The 13,199-nt window shown below is 44.8% G+C and overlaps 1 protein-coding gene across 11 annotated transcripts in view; it reads right to left on the bottom strand.

Moving 5' to 3' along the window:
* The window catches only part of AMPH (amphiphysin), a 951,873-nt gene that overhangs the window by 259,006 nt on the left and 679,668 nt on the right, over positions 1 to 13,199 (bottom strand). For all 11 annotated transcript variants that reach the window (XM_085607441.1, XM_085607443.1, XM_085607442.1 and 8 more), the window contains exon 10: positions 585 to 723. In XM_085607441.1, coding sequence (XP_085463567.1) covers positions 585 to 723 — 139 coding nt within the window. The remainder of the gene's footprint in view (positions 1 to 584; positions 724 to 13,199) is intronic.

The raw sequence follows: 13,199 nt of genomic DNA, 5'->3' as shown, positions 1-13,199 counted from the left end.
GCCGTTTTTGCAGCAGTGCTGCAAAATCGGCCCTCTGTAAGAAAAGCGGGAGCAGTGCTTAGTGGCTAACGACCCCCTCCCCTCCCGTTCCCAGGGCCGGTGGAGAAGCAACCTGCCAGGGCTGGTTGCTGTTCCCAGTCCGGCCCTGGTAGCAGTTATTAGAAGGTGTGCAATATGCACCAGCTATTTGCGAATCCGTTGTATTTAGTCACCTTGATGTTTTTCTCATCTGCATTTCCTTTGTGCATTGAAAAGATTTGCAAAATGTAATTACACCTGCAGAAAAAAATCTGCATGCATTTTGCAACATGGAATAATGTGTAAAATATGCGCGTGGTGTAAATGGCACTCCACAAGTCACTTTGGTTTTGTTGGGTTCTATTAGCATGAAAATTATCTCACCGTGTAGCAAAGACATACTTTATAAAGTTTACAAGGGGGAAAAACCGAATTTAGTGCACAAAAATCTTTACACATCTCTGATTGTGAAGCTTTAAAAATAACAGCCTTGTGTACCCAGTTCAGAAATGTTGTGGTAATACAATTCTTCATACATTCTCGAGGACATTTAAACTGTGCCTTACCTGTGATGGCGATTTAGGCCGCGCCGGAGCTGGTGACGCGGGTGCCAGCGTATGGTTTGGGCTGGCTACAGGGCTGGGAAGCGGCGAAGGCTCCTCTGGAGGTGACGGCGTCTTAGCAATGCGGAGTGGGCCTGAATCACTGTGAAAAAGGTCATACACTAACTATCATTATTTCATCAATGAATAATGACTCAACAATTACTCATTAAAGCTGCATCAGGAGGGATAATGATTTCTTTTTAAGCAATTAATACGATAACACTACAAGAAGATGAACATTTTACAGAAGAATATGGACTGTTGGAAACAGTTGTGAAAACCGTGCAGAGGAATACTCGTATGGAAAACAAAAACAATAAACAGAATATTTACATACAAGATTCAATTTAAATAGGCAACGTTTTTACACATACTTTCATAAAATACCACACAAACACAAAAGAGAAGATTAATCCTACCAATACAAAAAGTAAAAAAAAAACATTAGTGTGACTTCCTGCTGATAAGCAAATCAAACATTTTGTCATTATAACAACAAATATCGCAAAAGCAACTTTGTTGTTCATCATTAAACCATCATAAAGCGACCGACCAATCTGGGATCATTACCGCTAAACTATCATGGCAGTTATGAATACCTTTTTCAAGAAATGCAAGACACAGCCTCTTCTCCTAGGGGCTAGAAATGCTGGACAGATAAAGCTCAAGGGAGGTAAAGTCTCAAACCCGTAATAACAAAATCTGCACTCCATTCCACAACTTTTATTGACAGCCAAGAAAGCCCAGTTCTTTTTCCTGATACAGCAGTGGTTCTTCCGCTATGGCGACGGAACATCGCCCCCCTCCCCACCAGCAGCCAAAAAATACAAAATAAAACAATAATAACCCTGTGTCTATAATTGTTTTATTTTTCTCCGTAGCATCATGTCTAGGGGCAGGGACATGGGAATGATAGTCAGAGGGGGAGTGGTAGGTGCACTGTTGTCAGTGCACATGGCGGTTTGGCCGGACGTCTCAGGCTGGCCAAACCGTCATGCGCAATGTAGACATCTCCAACCCGAGCTGCTTTGCCGGGTTGGAGACAGCAGGCACAGGCTCCCAGTCTACTCATTAATGCAAATTCAGAGCACTCCGGCCAATCCTGATGCTGCTTTCAGCATGACAGCACCGTTACGATTGGCTACAGGGCATTCTGGGAGCCTGGGCCTGCAGTGCACAGAGACAGAGAGGAGCGTCAGAGGGGCAGGTAAGTTCTTTCTTTTGTTGTTGTTGTCTGTTGTCCCAGTTCCCCTCTCCCCCCGCCCACCACTTTGCAAGGACACCAGCCACTAGTGACCTAATATCTAGCATAATTCAGATGGATATTACCTCCCACCTCCAATCTTTCTACAGTCAAGTGGCATGATCCTGAGCTTCTGTAAGATCTAATATTGCTTTCCTCAAACCTCCCTTTCAACTGGTGATTTTGTGGTCATTTCCACGCCATGCCTCCACAGTGGACCCGCAGTAAGAGAACAAGGGGACCCCGATATGTGAACCTGGGGCGGATAATTATTTTAGAAGACAGTGGTTCGGAAATGGCCAACAAGGTCCAAGGTAGGTAGTCTCCATTAAGGTGACAAGGTACCACAGTTGTACTTGATAATCAATATCTCAAATTCTTGAGGAGTTCTCCTGTATGTTGTCAATGAGATGTTTTAAAGTCACCGTCACTTTTTCAAGTCACGCTTCTTGTCACTTACTTATGTGAGCACCTGATTTAAAAAAAAATCTTTCTAAAAATAAATAACTTATGTTATTCTTATCTTCATGTCCCTGTGCATATTACTTATCGCTCCCTGAGATATTGATTATCAAGTACAACTGTGGTACCTTGTCCACAGTGGACGCACCGCGAACCTCTAAGAGTATATTTTACATGCCATAAACATGTTTTTAAATTTTTAATTGCTACATTCAGGATAAAAGCCCTTCGAATTGCAGCACACTTTTCTTGTCATTACATCTCGATTTCACACTAGATCAACCAGTCTAGAGAGTATGTGTGAGAGATTACCGGGTACATTTCTGATAGAGGTCTGACATGAAAACGGTTGGCGCAATCACTAAGCAATTTGCACACCTATCATAGTGCACAAATAGCTTGATGCTCACCAAGGGATTTACCAAAAGTGATGTTACACCATTATGGTGTAATGATGTTTGTGAGAAAATCTGTTCACATGGGAAGGGAGTTGGAACTCCAGGGTAGGTAAGCATTGGAAATCAGGTAAACATCCACACAAAAAATGCACGTTTTTGGTTACTCACAAACTTCTTTAAAACTGTGACTTTTGCAATTTTCAAAAAGTACTCCAAAAAGTTGACTTGTAGAGGGGTTTTCTGAGATTTTTTTTACTATTGGGGAAAATTATTCTAAATAATCCAGTTTATATTTCTCTTAATAAATATTACAGTTATAACATCAAAAAAAGCTGCTTCATCTTGCTTTGTCCTGTGCAAGACTCTCTTCCAATGCTGGGGCACAGTTTGTTCTTGTTCTGCAAAGCACTTTTCATATAGTCTAAGATACATTTAATGGAAGATCCCATTGAATCTTAGAATTGCTGCTTAACATGATAACATCCATGCTATTTTATATTCCATACAGTCAGCGGTTATGAGAAATGGACTGTATGTAAACTACCTACATATTGCCTACAAATACTTCCTATGTATGTGAATGTGTGCTTACTGGTATAGCAGAGGCCTAGCTACAAAACAAGAAGTATTCTGAGGCTTTCATTCCTCATTTCAAATAATGTAATGGTAGTTCCACACCTGGTATTAAAAATATTGCTAATATGTTGATTCCAGTATGTGGAATTGTGAGACCATTATGAGTGTTGAATAACCACAGGAATGTGCATTTTTGTATCCACTAATTAACACATGTTATTTCCACATTTAAGTGGTGTTCTCGTAGAACTCGGATTAGTGATTCAGCTATAAACACGTTACATATGAGTTACTGTAAACCTCATAATAGAAGCCTTAGTATTCTTGATTACTTGACAAAATTCACATTTGAGAATGTTATAAACTTTGATTTTTTTCAGTAAAATGCAGCATTGTGGGAAATGAGAAAATAACTTCTAGTTTTTAAGAAGTCACAATTCATATGACTGCTTCTGTAAAATGAAGCCAACACAAGGAGATGATGGACAAAGCACTGAAACTTTTCAGACACTCCCCCCAGTCACAGATTTGGGATGAATCCATCATCGTTCTTTAGCTCACTTCACCACCCCAGTTCAGCCCCAGCCATATGCAAATCAGTCTTGACCCTGTTCCTCATGGAACAGTCCAGTCCGAACTGCCAAGCCAGGTCTTCCCTGGACCGGAAACAAGCATCCTTAGACCGGTTTCAGGGTAACACCCCATATCAGCCAGGCTAGCTTGAAACCAGTGGTTAAGTGAGCAAGGGACCCACTTCTGAGCATACCCTGGCAACTTGGAGTGAAGTAAGCAAACACAAGGAGATGATGGACAGAGCGCTGAAACTTTTCAGACACTCACCCCCAGTCACAGATCTGGGTTGAATCCATCATTGTTATTTAGCTCACTTCACCACCCCAGTTTAGGCCCAGCCATATGCAAATCAGCCTTGACCCTGTTCCTCATGGGAACAGTCCAGCCTGAACTGCCAAGCCAGTTCTTCCCTGGACCAGAAACAAGCATCATGGGACCGTTTTCAAGGTAACACCCCTCATCAGCCATGCTAGCTTGAATCCAGTGGTAAAGTGAGCAAGGGACCCACATCTGGGCAAACCCTACCAACTTATGGGTGTATTACAATGGTGGGCGGATCCCCACCGCCGGCCCGGCGGTAGCGATCCACCCACCATCCCAACTGGATTTACCCCCGCCACATTATCATGGCGGTGGTACCACGGCGGATGGAAAGTCCGTCTGCCGCTTTTTCGCTGGTCGGCAATCGTTACGATTGCCGGGCAGAGCTGGAGCATAATATGGTGGCGGTGCCTGTAAGGCACCGCCATCCATATTATGAAGCCTGGTGTGAAGGTGCTTTCGATGCCACCATGGAAAGGCTGGCGGGGATGTGGTATGGGGGCAAGTTGCAGTGCCCCAGAGCTTGGGGGGTGGAGGGCTGCACTACCCCCCTTTATTGCCATGCACAAGGTGACAGGCACTGCGCAGTGCCTGTCACGTTGTGCATGCCAATGCACAGCATGCCTCTTTGAAATTGGGGCGGGTGCTGCTTTCAGCAGCACCCGCCGCAATGTCAAAGATGCGGAATTCTAATTGGCGGTGTGGGACTGCCACACTGCTGGCGGCCGGTCCCAGCACCGCTAGTGTGCTGCCATCCTCATCAGACCGTAAGGGTGAACAAAGCAAACACAAGGAGATGATGGATGGAGCGCGTAAACGTGTCAGATGCTCACCCACAGTCACAGATCTGGGTTGAATCCATCATCGCTCTTTAGCTCACTTCGCCACCCCCGTTCAGACCCAGCCATATGCAAATCAGTATTTTTTTAAAATATTTTTTTTAATTTGTTTTTATTTTGATGCTTTACAAAAATAGAAAGGAAGAAAAAAAAAAAAAGGAAAGTCGTGGCAAGCATACTTAACACAGGATGCTGCACTAAACAGAAATTAGGAAAAAGCACGGATCAATACATTCCAAATCATATACAGTGGGGAAAACAAACAAAGGGCAAGGCATTTACAAATCGATTATAAAACTCAACTCAAGAAGGATAGTAGCAAATGGATTAAACTGACTAAGAGAAAAGGCATTTCTTTTCATTGCCTGAGCCACTCCTCCAATGGAGCCCAGATCTTACGGCCCAGCTCCCACCTTCTTCTACCCCGCCTCAGATAGACTGAAGACTCCAGATTATAAAGAGCAAGAATCCGGGATCTCCAATTAAAGAAAGTGGGGGCTTCGGGGCTAAGCCACTGTGACGTGATACATAGCCAGATTACAGACATTGTTATGAACAAAAAAGCAGAGACATGCCTTGTCCTTTCGACCAAGGCAGTACCCTCGCACCCCATTATCACCATCTATTAAGATGATATTAAGCGGGATATTGAGCACAGAATTTATAAAACACTCAACATCAGATAAGAAAAACCTCAACTTTGGGCAAGAATAGAACATATGTAGATCGTTAGCAGCTTGAAGCCCACATCTAGCACAGCAATTACCCTTGCAACCCCCCCATTTTGCAATTTTTGCCGGTGTGTAGTAAAGATCGAATAGTGCCATATATCTTTGGGTGCGTAGACTCCCAGACACTAGGGCATAGCTTGCTAACTCCAATGCCGGGCATATATCCAACCAGTCTTACTCAGTTTGCCCTCCCATTTGGCATTCTGTAGTGCAAGATCATCAGGAAGATCAGATAGCAAATATTGATACAATGTCCCAATTCTAGCCCTTCTTTGAATTAGTTCAAATAAAATAACCTTATCAAAGAAGTTCGAGGTTTGATGCTGCATTTTATCTATAAAACTTCTAATCTGCAAATATTTAAAGAAGTCATGAGTATTAAGATGAAATTTATCCTTTAGAAAGGAGAAGTAGGCCATTTGTCTGTCAGTACCTAGGTCACCAATGACTCCCAACCCCAATAACTGCCACCTAAAGGTAACCTGATCTTGAAAGATGGCAGGCAGGAGTCGAGCAGCCGTAAAGGGAGTATAAAAATTAATATTTGAGATTAACAATTTACAACGGATTTTACGCCAGACTGAGAACATAGTCCAAATAACATTGAAATTTGTCTTCTTAAAGTAACTCGGCTCCAGAATCCATGTCGAAACCCCCTTGGCAGCCTCCCCCACCCCCAGTTCATAAATAGTGGGTCTATTAGAAATCGGGACCTCAGCGCTGTTGCCCAGCAATGGCAGCCCAAAATGTTGAAGCATGGCGGACCAATAGTATAGTAAGTGATTCGGGACTGACCAACCACCACGATCTCTAGAAAGACACATCCATTTGGCAGCTCTACGTGGGCGGCGGTATCCCCAAGAAATCTATAACAGATCCTTTTGGGCCTAGCCAAACTTTGTTGTGAGAACTCCAGTGGGATAGTCCTAAATAGATACAAGAACTTTGGGAGGACCAGGATTTTAAGGACATTGCATCGGCCATATAAAGAGAGATGTAAATTATCCAGTCTTCCCAGCTTAGAATTGACTGATTCGATAGCCGGAAGGATATTTAAGATCTGGGATATTGCAGACTAGAGCAGTAATTTTGACCCCTAGATACGTTGCTTCTGGAACCATGGGAGCTTGGGAGGGGCCCATAGCGGATGTTTGAATAACCTGTGTTTTTGTGGCATTGAGCCTATAACCTGACAGCCGGCCAAACTGTTCTGCTAGAGTCTTTAAAGCAGAGAAGGCTGTGGCGACATCCCTGGTTAGAACTACAGTGTCGTCCGCGTATGCCAGTGTCTTATACTCTGTAGCATTAACCCTAACAAGCAAGATATCCACAGTACCTTCGATCTTACTAAAGAAGGGATCAATGTACAGAGCAAAGAGCAGGGGAGAGCAGGAACACCCCTGCCTGGTGCCCCTACTGATGTTAAAGGACGCTGACACCAGACCAGAGATGCACAATCTTGCCGCTGGAGAAATGTACAACGATTGGATAGCCTGAATGAACTTGGCACTGAAGCCCTTCCAGCGGAGAACTGCCCAGAAAAACCCCCAGGCGACCGTGTCGAACGCCTTCTCGGCGTCCAACAGGATCGCTCCGAGGGGGGAGCCAGTCACTTGAGCCCAATCCAAGAGTGCAATGACCCGCCGGACACGATCGGCCGTATCCCTGCCCGGGATAAAGCCATGCTGGCAGAATGAGACCAATGGGATAATTACCAGCGCCAGTCTGGTAGATAGAATTTTTGGAATATATTTTGCTATCTGTGTTTATCAGGGAAATAGGTCGAAAAGATAGGGGGTTTAACTCTGGCTTGTCTTTCTTCTTAAAAAGAACAATCGTGGTTTGACGCCACGAGTCCGGTATAATACCCCTCTGTGCTGCCCTGAAAACTGATAGAATATCCTGCCGAATCTCCGGAAAGAACGCCCTGTAAAATTCCAACGGAATGGCGTCGGGACCAGCGGCTTTACCATTAGCAAGTGATTTAATTGCCAGCTCAACCTCCTCCCACTCTATAGGGGCAGAAAGATCTTCGTTCTGCTGAGTTGTGACTTGGAGGGTGTCAATGTCCTGAAAGAAATCTCGGGCTTTAGGCTCAATATCAGAGCCAGAATTCTCCTCCGTATAGAGTATGGTTTAAAACTCCTGAAAAACCCCCATGACACCCTCCGGTGTATCATGAACATAGCCCTGGTGATCTCGAATTCTAATAATGCGGTTAGGCAGGCTCATCTGCGGAAGCCGTTTCGCTAAGATTCTGCCAGATTTTTCCCCAAATTCATAGATCATCGTACAATACTGCAGATACTTAGCAGCCAAGTCCTGCCCGAAGAATTCCAGGAGTTTACACTTAATTATGGCGACAGATTGCCGACTTTGAGCTATATCGAGGCCCTCCTTGATTGGGCGTGTTAATTCCACCTCTGCCACCCCAAGTTCCTCGATACGCCCCCTAATATGCTCCTGTATAGTTTTCCACCGGAAGGCTGCAAAACTCTTGGTCTCCCCACGTACTGCAGCCTTAAGCGTGTCCCAGACTATACCATTAGGAGCAGTGCCCCTAATAATATTTAAAAACTCAATTAGCCACTTCCTCATATGATCCTGATAGGCCTGCTCCAATAATAATTTCCTTTCAAATGTCCAGATCCTAGGGACACTGGCCTTATGAGAAAAGGGACATTCTACGATCAGAGGATTGTGGTCAGACAGAATTCTTGGGGGCGCAGCGATGGAAGCCGCCTCTGCTACCTGATCAGACATGAAAAATTAGTCCAAATGAACCATTTTATTATGGGGGGCAGAATAGTATGTGTAGCCATCTTGATCTTTATTATGCCGATACCAAAGGTCAGTCAAGCAATGTTCTTGAATTAATGCTTGAAGAGCCCTAAAGACCCTGGGTTTCCTACCCAAATATTTTTGACCCCCAGCTAAGTTAAATTCCACAGACAGATTAATATTCATATCTCCACAAACACAGATAGGATGTGGCCACGACGCTAGATCTAAATTCAGATGATTTAACACTTCCGGATCGTCTAAATTTGAGCCATATATTGTGCAGATAGTTAGAGATCTATTGTTAACCACTAATTCAACTATTACCCATCTACCTGCACTATCCTGACAAGTTTCCAACCCCCCGTTTCAGCAAAATGGCCACCCCTCTAATCATAGACGTCTGTCGAGAACATCCAATTAAATCATGACCGGGGATTTTCAAATAATTCCATTTATCCCTGGGCGTATGTGTCTCTTGTAAACAAAGTACTTCTATTTGCATGGCATGGACAATTTTGGAGAACAGGGCCCTTTTTTTACTGTCATTGAGACCACATATGTTCCATGAACATAGACACAGTTTACCCTGCCCCATTTAAATTCGAAAACAGACCTAGTCTCCACTGTATAACAATAACTGTTTTGATCCAATATTTTAAAAGTGTACGAAACCTAAAGAAAGCACAATAAATACCATGACTATAACTCAAGTTCAAGCATTTAGTGATCCCCCACCCCCACCATCCCTCCCCCTGCCTCCCACCTATACCACCCCCGCCACCCTTCAACACCACTACCCCCCGCCCCGGAGCCCCCTACCCCCTCACCCCCCTTGTAGGGCAACAGGACCAAAGTCCTTGTGATGGAAAAGGGCTGGTTCACCCCCACTCCCCCCCTGGGGGCCTCCCCCGATCATAAGCAACTACATGGGGATGAGCCTAATGGAACCAAAAAAATAAGGAGTCCCAAAGAAAAAAACAACGATTTTCCCATACAATCGGCACATACCCCCCCCCCCTTTAAAAACCTAGACTCCTGGAAAAGAGAAGCATTTAGAAAAAACACAAATTAATGACTAAATTGCATTCAAGAACTCCTTCGCCTGGATTTCGGAAACAAAATATTTGGCCTGACCCTGATGAATAATTTTCAGTTTAGGGGGAAAGAGTAAAAATGCTTGAGCCCCTTTCGACTGAAAAGGTGCTATTAACTGGCGGAGCTGCCACCTCCGCTCCACAGTTACTGGGCAAAAATCTGGCCTGACAAAAAAATCGCAGCCTTTCCCTGTCCTCTTCCTGTCTGGTCTAGCTAGGTCATAGATCTTCTCCCTGGCTAGATAATTATTCAGGCAAATTAATATTGCACGAGGCTTAGCATCAGTCTGGGCAGACCTCTGCCTTTGCTTAAATGGAAAGCGATGTGCACGCTGAACTTCAAGTCGCCAATCCCACTGCTTAACATCAGGAAACGCTTCAGTGAAGAGTTCCACAACAAACTGCCTGATGTCTGACCCTTCACTCCCTTCTGAAACGCCCAGAATCCTGAGATTGTTCCTCCTGGCCCTATGTTCAAGATCTGTAAGCTTCCAGAGCATATCCTCCCTTTGTGTTTTAATGAGATCTGTAATGCCCGTCTGAGTAGCCAGGTCGTCTTCCACAGTTGAGATTCTCTCCTCAGCCTCGACAATTCTGGACGCGATGTCAGAGCATGTTTTGGCCACTCTGCGGATTGAATTTTGCATCCTCCGACATGCACCCTGGGTTCGCGCACTTTCCTGACGAGACTCTTCGCGATGGGCCATAATAGTCTGGTAAATAATCGAGAGTGTCATCTCTTCAGTGGGTGGCTGGGAGGGATTAGCCCCACTACCCCCCCGAATCTGTGGGGTTACCCCCCAAATCGGATTGTGTAGAAAAGGAATAATCCCAGACCAATGAGACTGGATTCATGCCTGACAAGAGGGCCCCCTGTTCTCTGATAGCTTTACGGACTGTGCGAGGACCAAGGGGCGAAGCTTCTGCCCTTAACGCTTCATTGGTTCGCCAGTCACCAAACTCACTGTCATCATCAGTCCAATCCTTGTACGAGCCTTCCTCCTCCGATAAACCAGTGTGCTCAGACAAGGAATAAAATGTATCTCCCCCTTGTAAGTCTCTTGTGCTTTCATTGAGATTAACCAGAGCACTGTGATGGGCCTCTTGGCCCCCTGCGTCTGGAGTAACCCTGCTTTGGGGAGGCAGTCCGTCAGTCTTTTGTTCAAAAAAGGCCCCATTTTCACCATTCAGTACATTTGGGACTACATCTCCCAGAGTTCCATTGGATGCAATTAATCGTTTTGGCTGGACTTCAGTGTTAGGCATGGGATGGGCAGTTTTAATGTTATTCTCTCTACCCTCGATCCCCGCCTCCACAGGCTCAGACTCAGGCCGGGGAGCTGCTTCTTCTGCTCCTTCTCCAGATAACACACCCATACCTTACAAAGCTGGCCCCGCAGGAACCAGAGCAGCACTTACCTTCTCCATAGCCGAAACGTCCGGGGACTTAGAAGATACAGGCGCCAGCTGTCGACGTTTGTTCTTACCCGGCGGCTGCGGAGTCTTCACTTTGTCAGTTTGCAATTTAAACCTTGCGAGGAGGGTCTGCCTAGCTTTTACCGGTGCCGCGGGCGCTGTCTGACTGTGACCCGCGTCCCCGGTAGTTGACATGTCCCCTTGAGAGACCGGCGACTCCCCCTCTGCGCCGGCCGACATCCCCGGACCAGCTGCCCGGGCTGCAAGCACGCTATTCCCTGCCGCCACTAAACTCCTCCCCAGCGCCTTCGGAGGCATGAAGAAGAGCCGACCCACAAAAACAGAATCCTGCTGGTAAATCGATTCCGTAGCAGTCCCCACAGCATGACCATCAACGTCCAGATGAGGAAGTTCTCGTACTTTCCATCCCAGTAACCGTAATAATCAGTGATCAGGAGAGTTGTCCAGGAGAGAGCGTAAACCCAGCTCACTCAGCTGAGTGGATGGCCGCCATCTTGCCCCGCAAATCAGTCTTAACCCTGTTCCTCATAGGAATAGTCCATCCTGAACTGCTAAGCCAGCTCTTACCTGGACCGGAAACAAGCATCCTGGGACCAAATGGATCCCTCACACTGCAATTCTCCTCCCAGTACTGTATGATATGTACTATTCTATGAGGTAATGACTTGTAGCACCAGATATCTGCCTTGGGTTTTATAGCAACCACCCAACATGGGTGAATTTTCATAAAGGGTGCAGGACCCTCTCATGCCTTCCAACTCTACCTCCTGGAAAGTATATAACCACAGTCAATGTAAGCGGCTATCTAGTGACTCATGGTATTACTCCAGCATGATGTCCCACAGAGCATAAAAGCTAGAAGGTTTGAGGGAGAACCTCCAGCTCAAAAGAGCTTTCTGATAATAGAGCTATTCAATTGTAAATGGCTGACCCAGACTCCACCCCACCTCTTCCTGAATGATCTACTCACGCTTGGAGACTCTGAGACCTGGCAGTGGTGAGCAAGGCCTGTTAAACAGTGTGAATGGGTCTCCTTCACAACTCCCTTGGAGCAGGAATTACTGCTACATATTACCGCCACTGAGAAATGTGCACAATATCCATGACTCATATCATGAAAATTGAAATAAGCAACCCCAAAAATCACTTTTAGTTTCATCTTGTGGTAGTTTCCACATTCTGCGTGATTGAACAGTCACTACGGGCCCGATTCACAGAACTAACTTAAGACAAAATCCTAAACTTACTACCATTTTCGTATTCACAGAAGGCACTTACTCATTTTGGTATTCACAGAAGACACTTACTCACTTCGGTATTCACAGAAGTTAGGAGTCCTAACTTTAGGACTCCTAAATGCCTTCTGTGAATACCGAAAGTCTTAAAATTAGGATTTTTCTCAGTTTAGGAGTCCTAAAGTTAGGAGTCCTAACTATACTACTACTAAACTGAGAAAAATCCTAATTTTAAGGCTTTCGGTATTCACAGAAGGTATTTAGGAGTCCTAAAGTTTGGAGCCCTAACTTTACTACTACTAAATTGAGAACAATCCTAATTTTAAGACTTTCGGTATTCACAGTAGGCATTTAGGAGTCCTAAAGTTAGGAGTCCTAACTATACTACTACTAAACTGAGAAAAATCCTAATTTTAAGACTTTCGGTATTCACAGAAGGCATTTAGGAGTCCTAAAGTTAAGACTCCTAACATCTGTAAATACCGAAATGAGTAAGTGCCTTCTGTGAATACCAAAATGGTAGTAAGTTTAGGCTTTTGTCTTAAATTAGTTCTGTGAATCGGGCCCTGACATCGGATCACAGACAATAATTTTGGGGTCAATCTTGCAAAATATTGAACGAGACATAGCTACAGCAGAACTGTTAGCAGTGGAGTACCATTATTAACAACCTGAATCACTTGGGGCAATAATATGTGCGGCATGAGCAGAGGAGGACTGTAGAAATAGCACTGCACTGCATCTGTACTGCCAATCATAACATTGCTTCTGCACTGTGCCTCTGCCTTTCAACCACACCACTAATGCACGGTAAATCACTACAGCTCCATTAAAGTATTAATACCATACCATCTCGCTATGTTAAAGTATAGATGGTACATTA

The sequence above is a fragment of the Triturus cristatus genome, chromosome 5_2, assembly GCF_964204655.1.
Source record: "Triturus cristatus chromosome 5_2, aTriCri1.1, whole genome shotgun sequence".
NCBI classification, from domain to species: domain Eukaryota; kingdom Metazoa; phylum Chordata; class Amphibia; order Caudata; family Salamandridae; genus Triturus; species Triturus cristatus.
The sequence above is the reverse complement of the archived record's forward strand: the minus strand, read 5'-3'. Positions and strand labels throughout refer to the sequence as shown.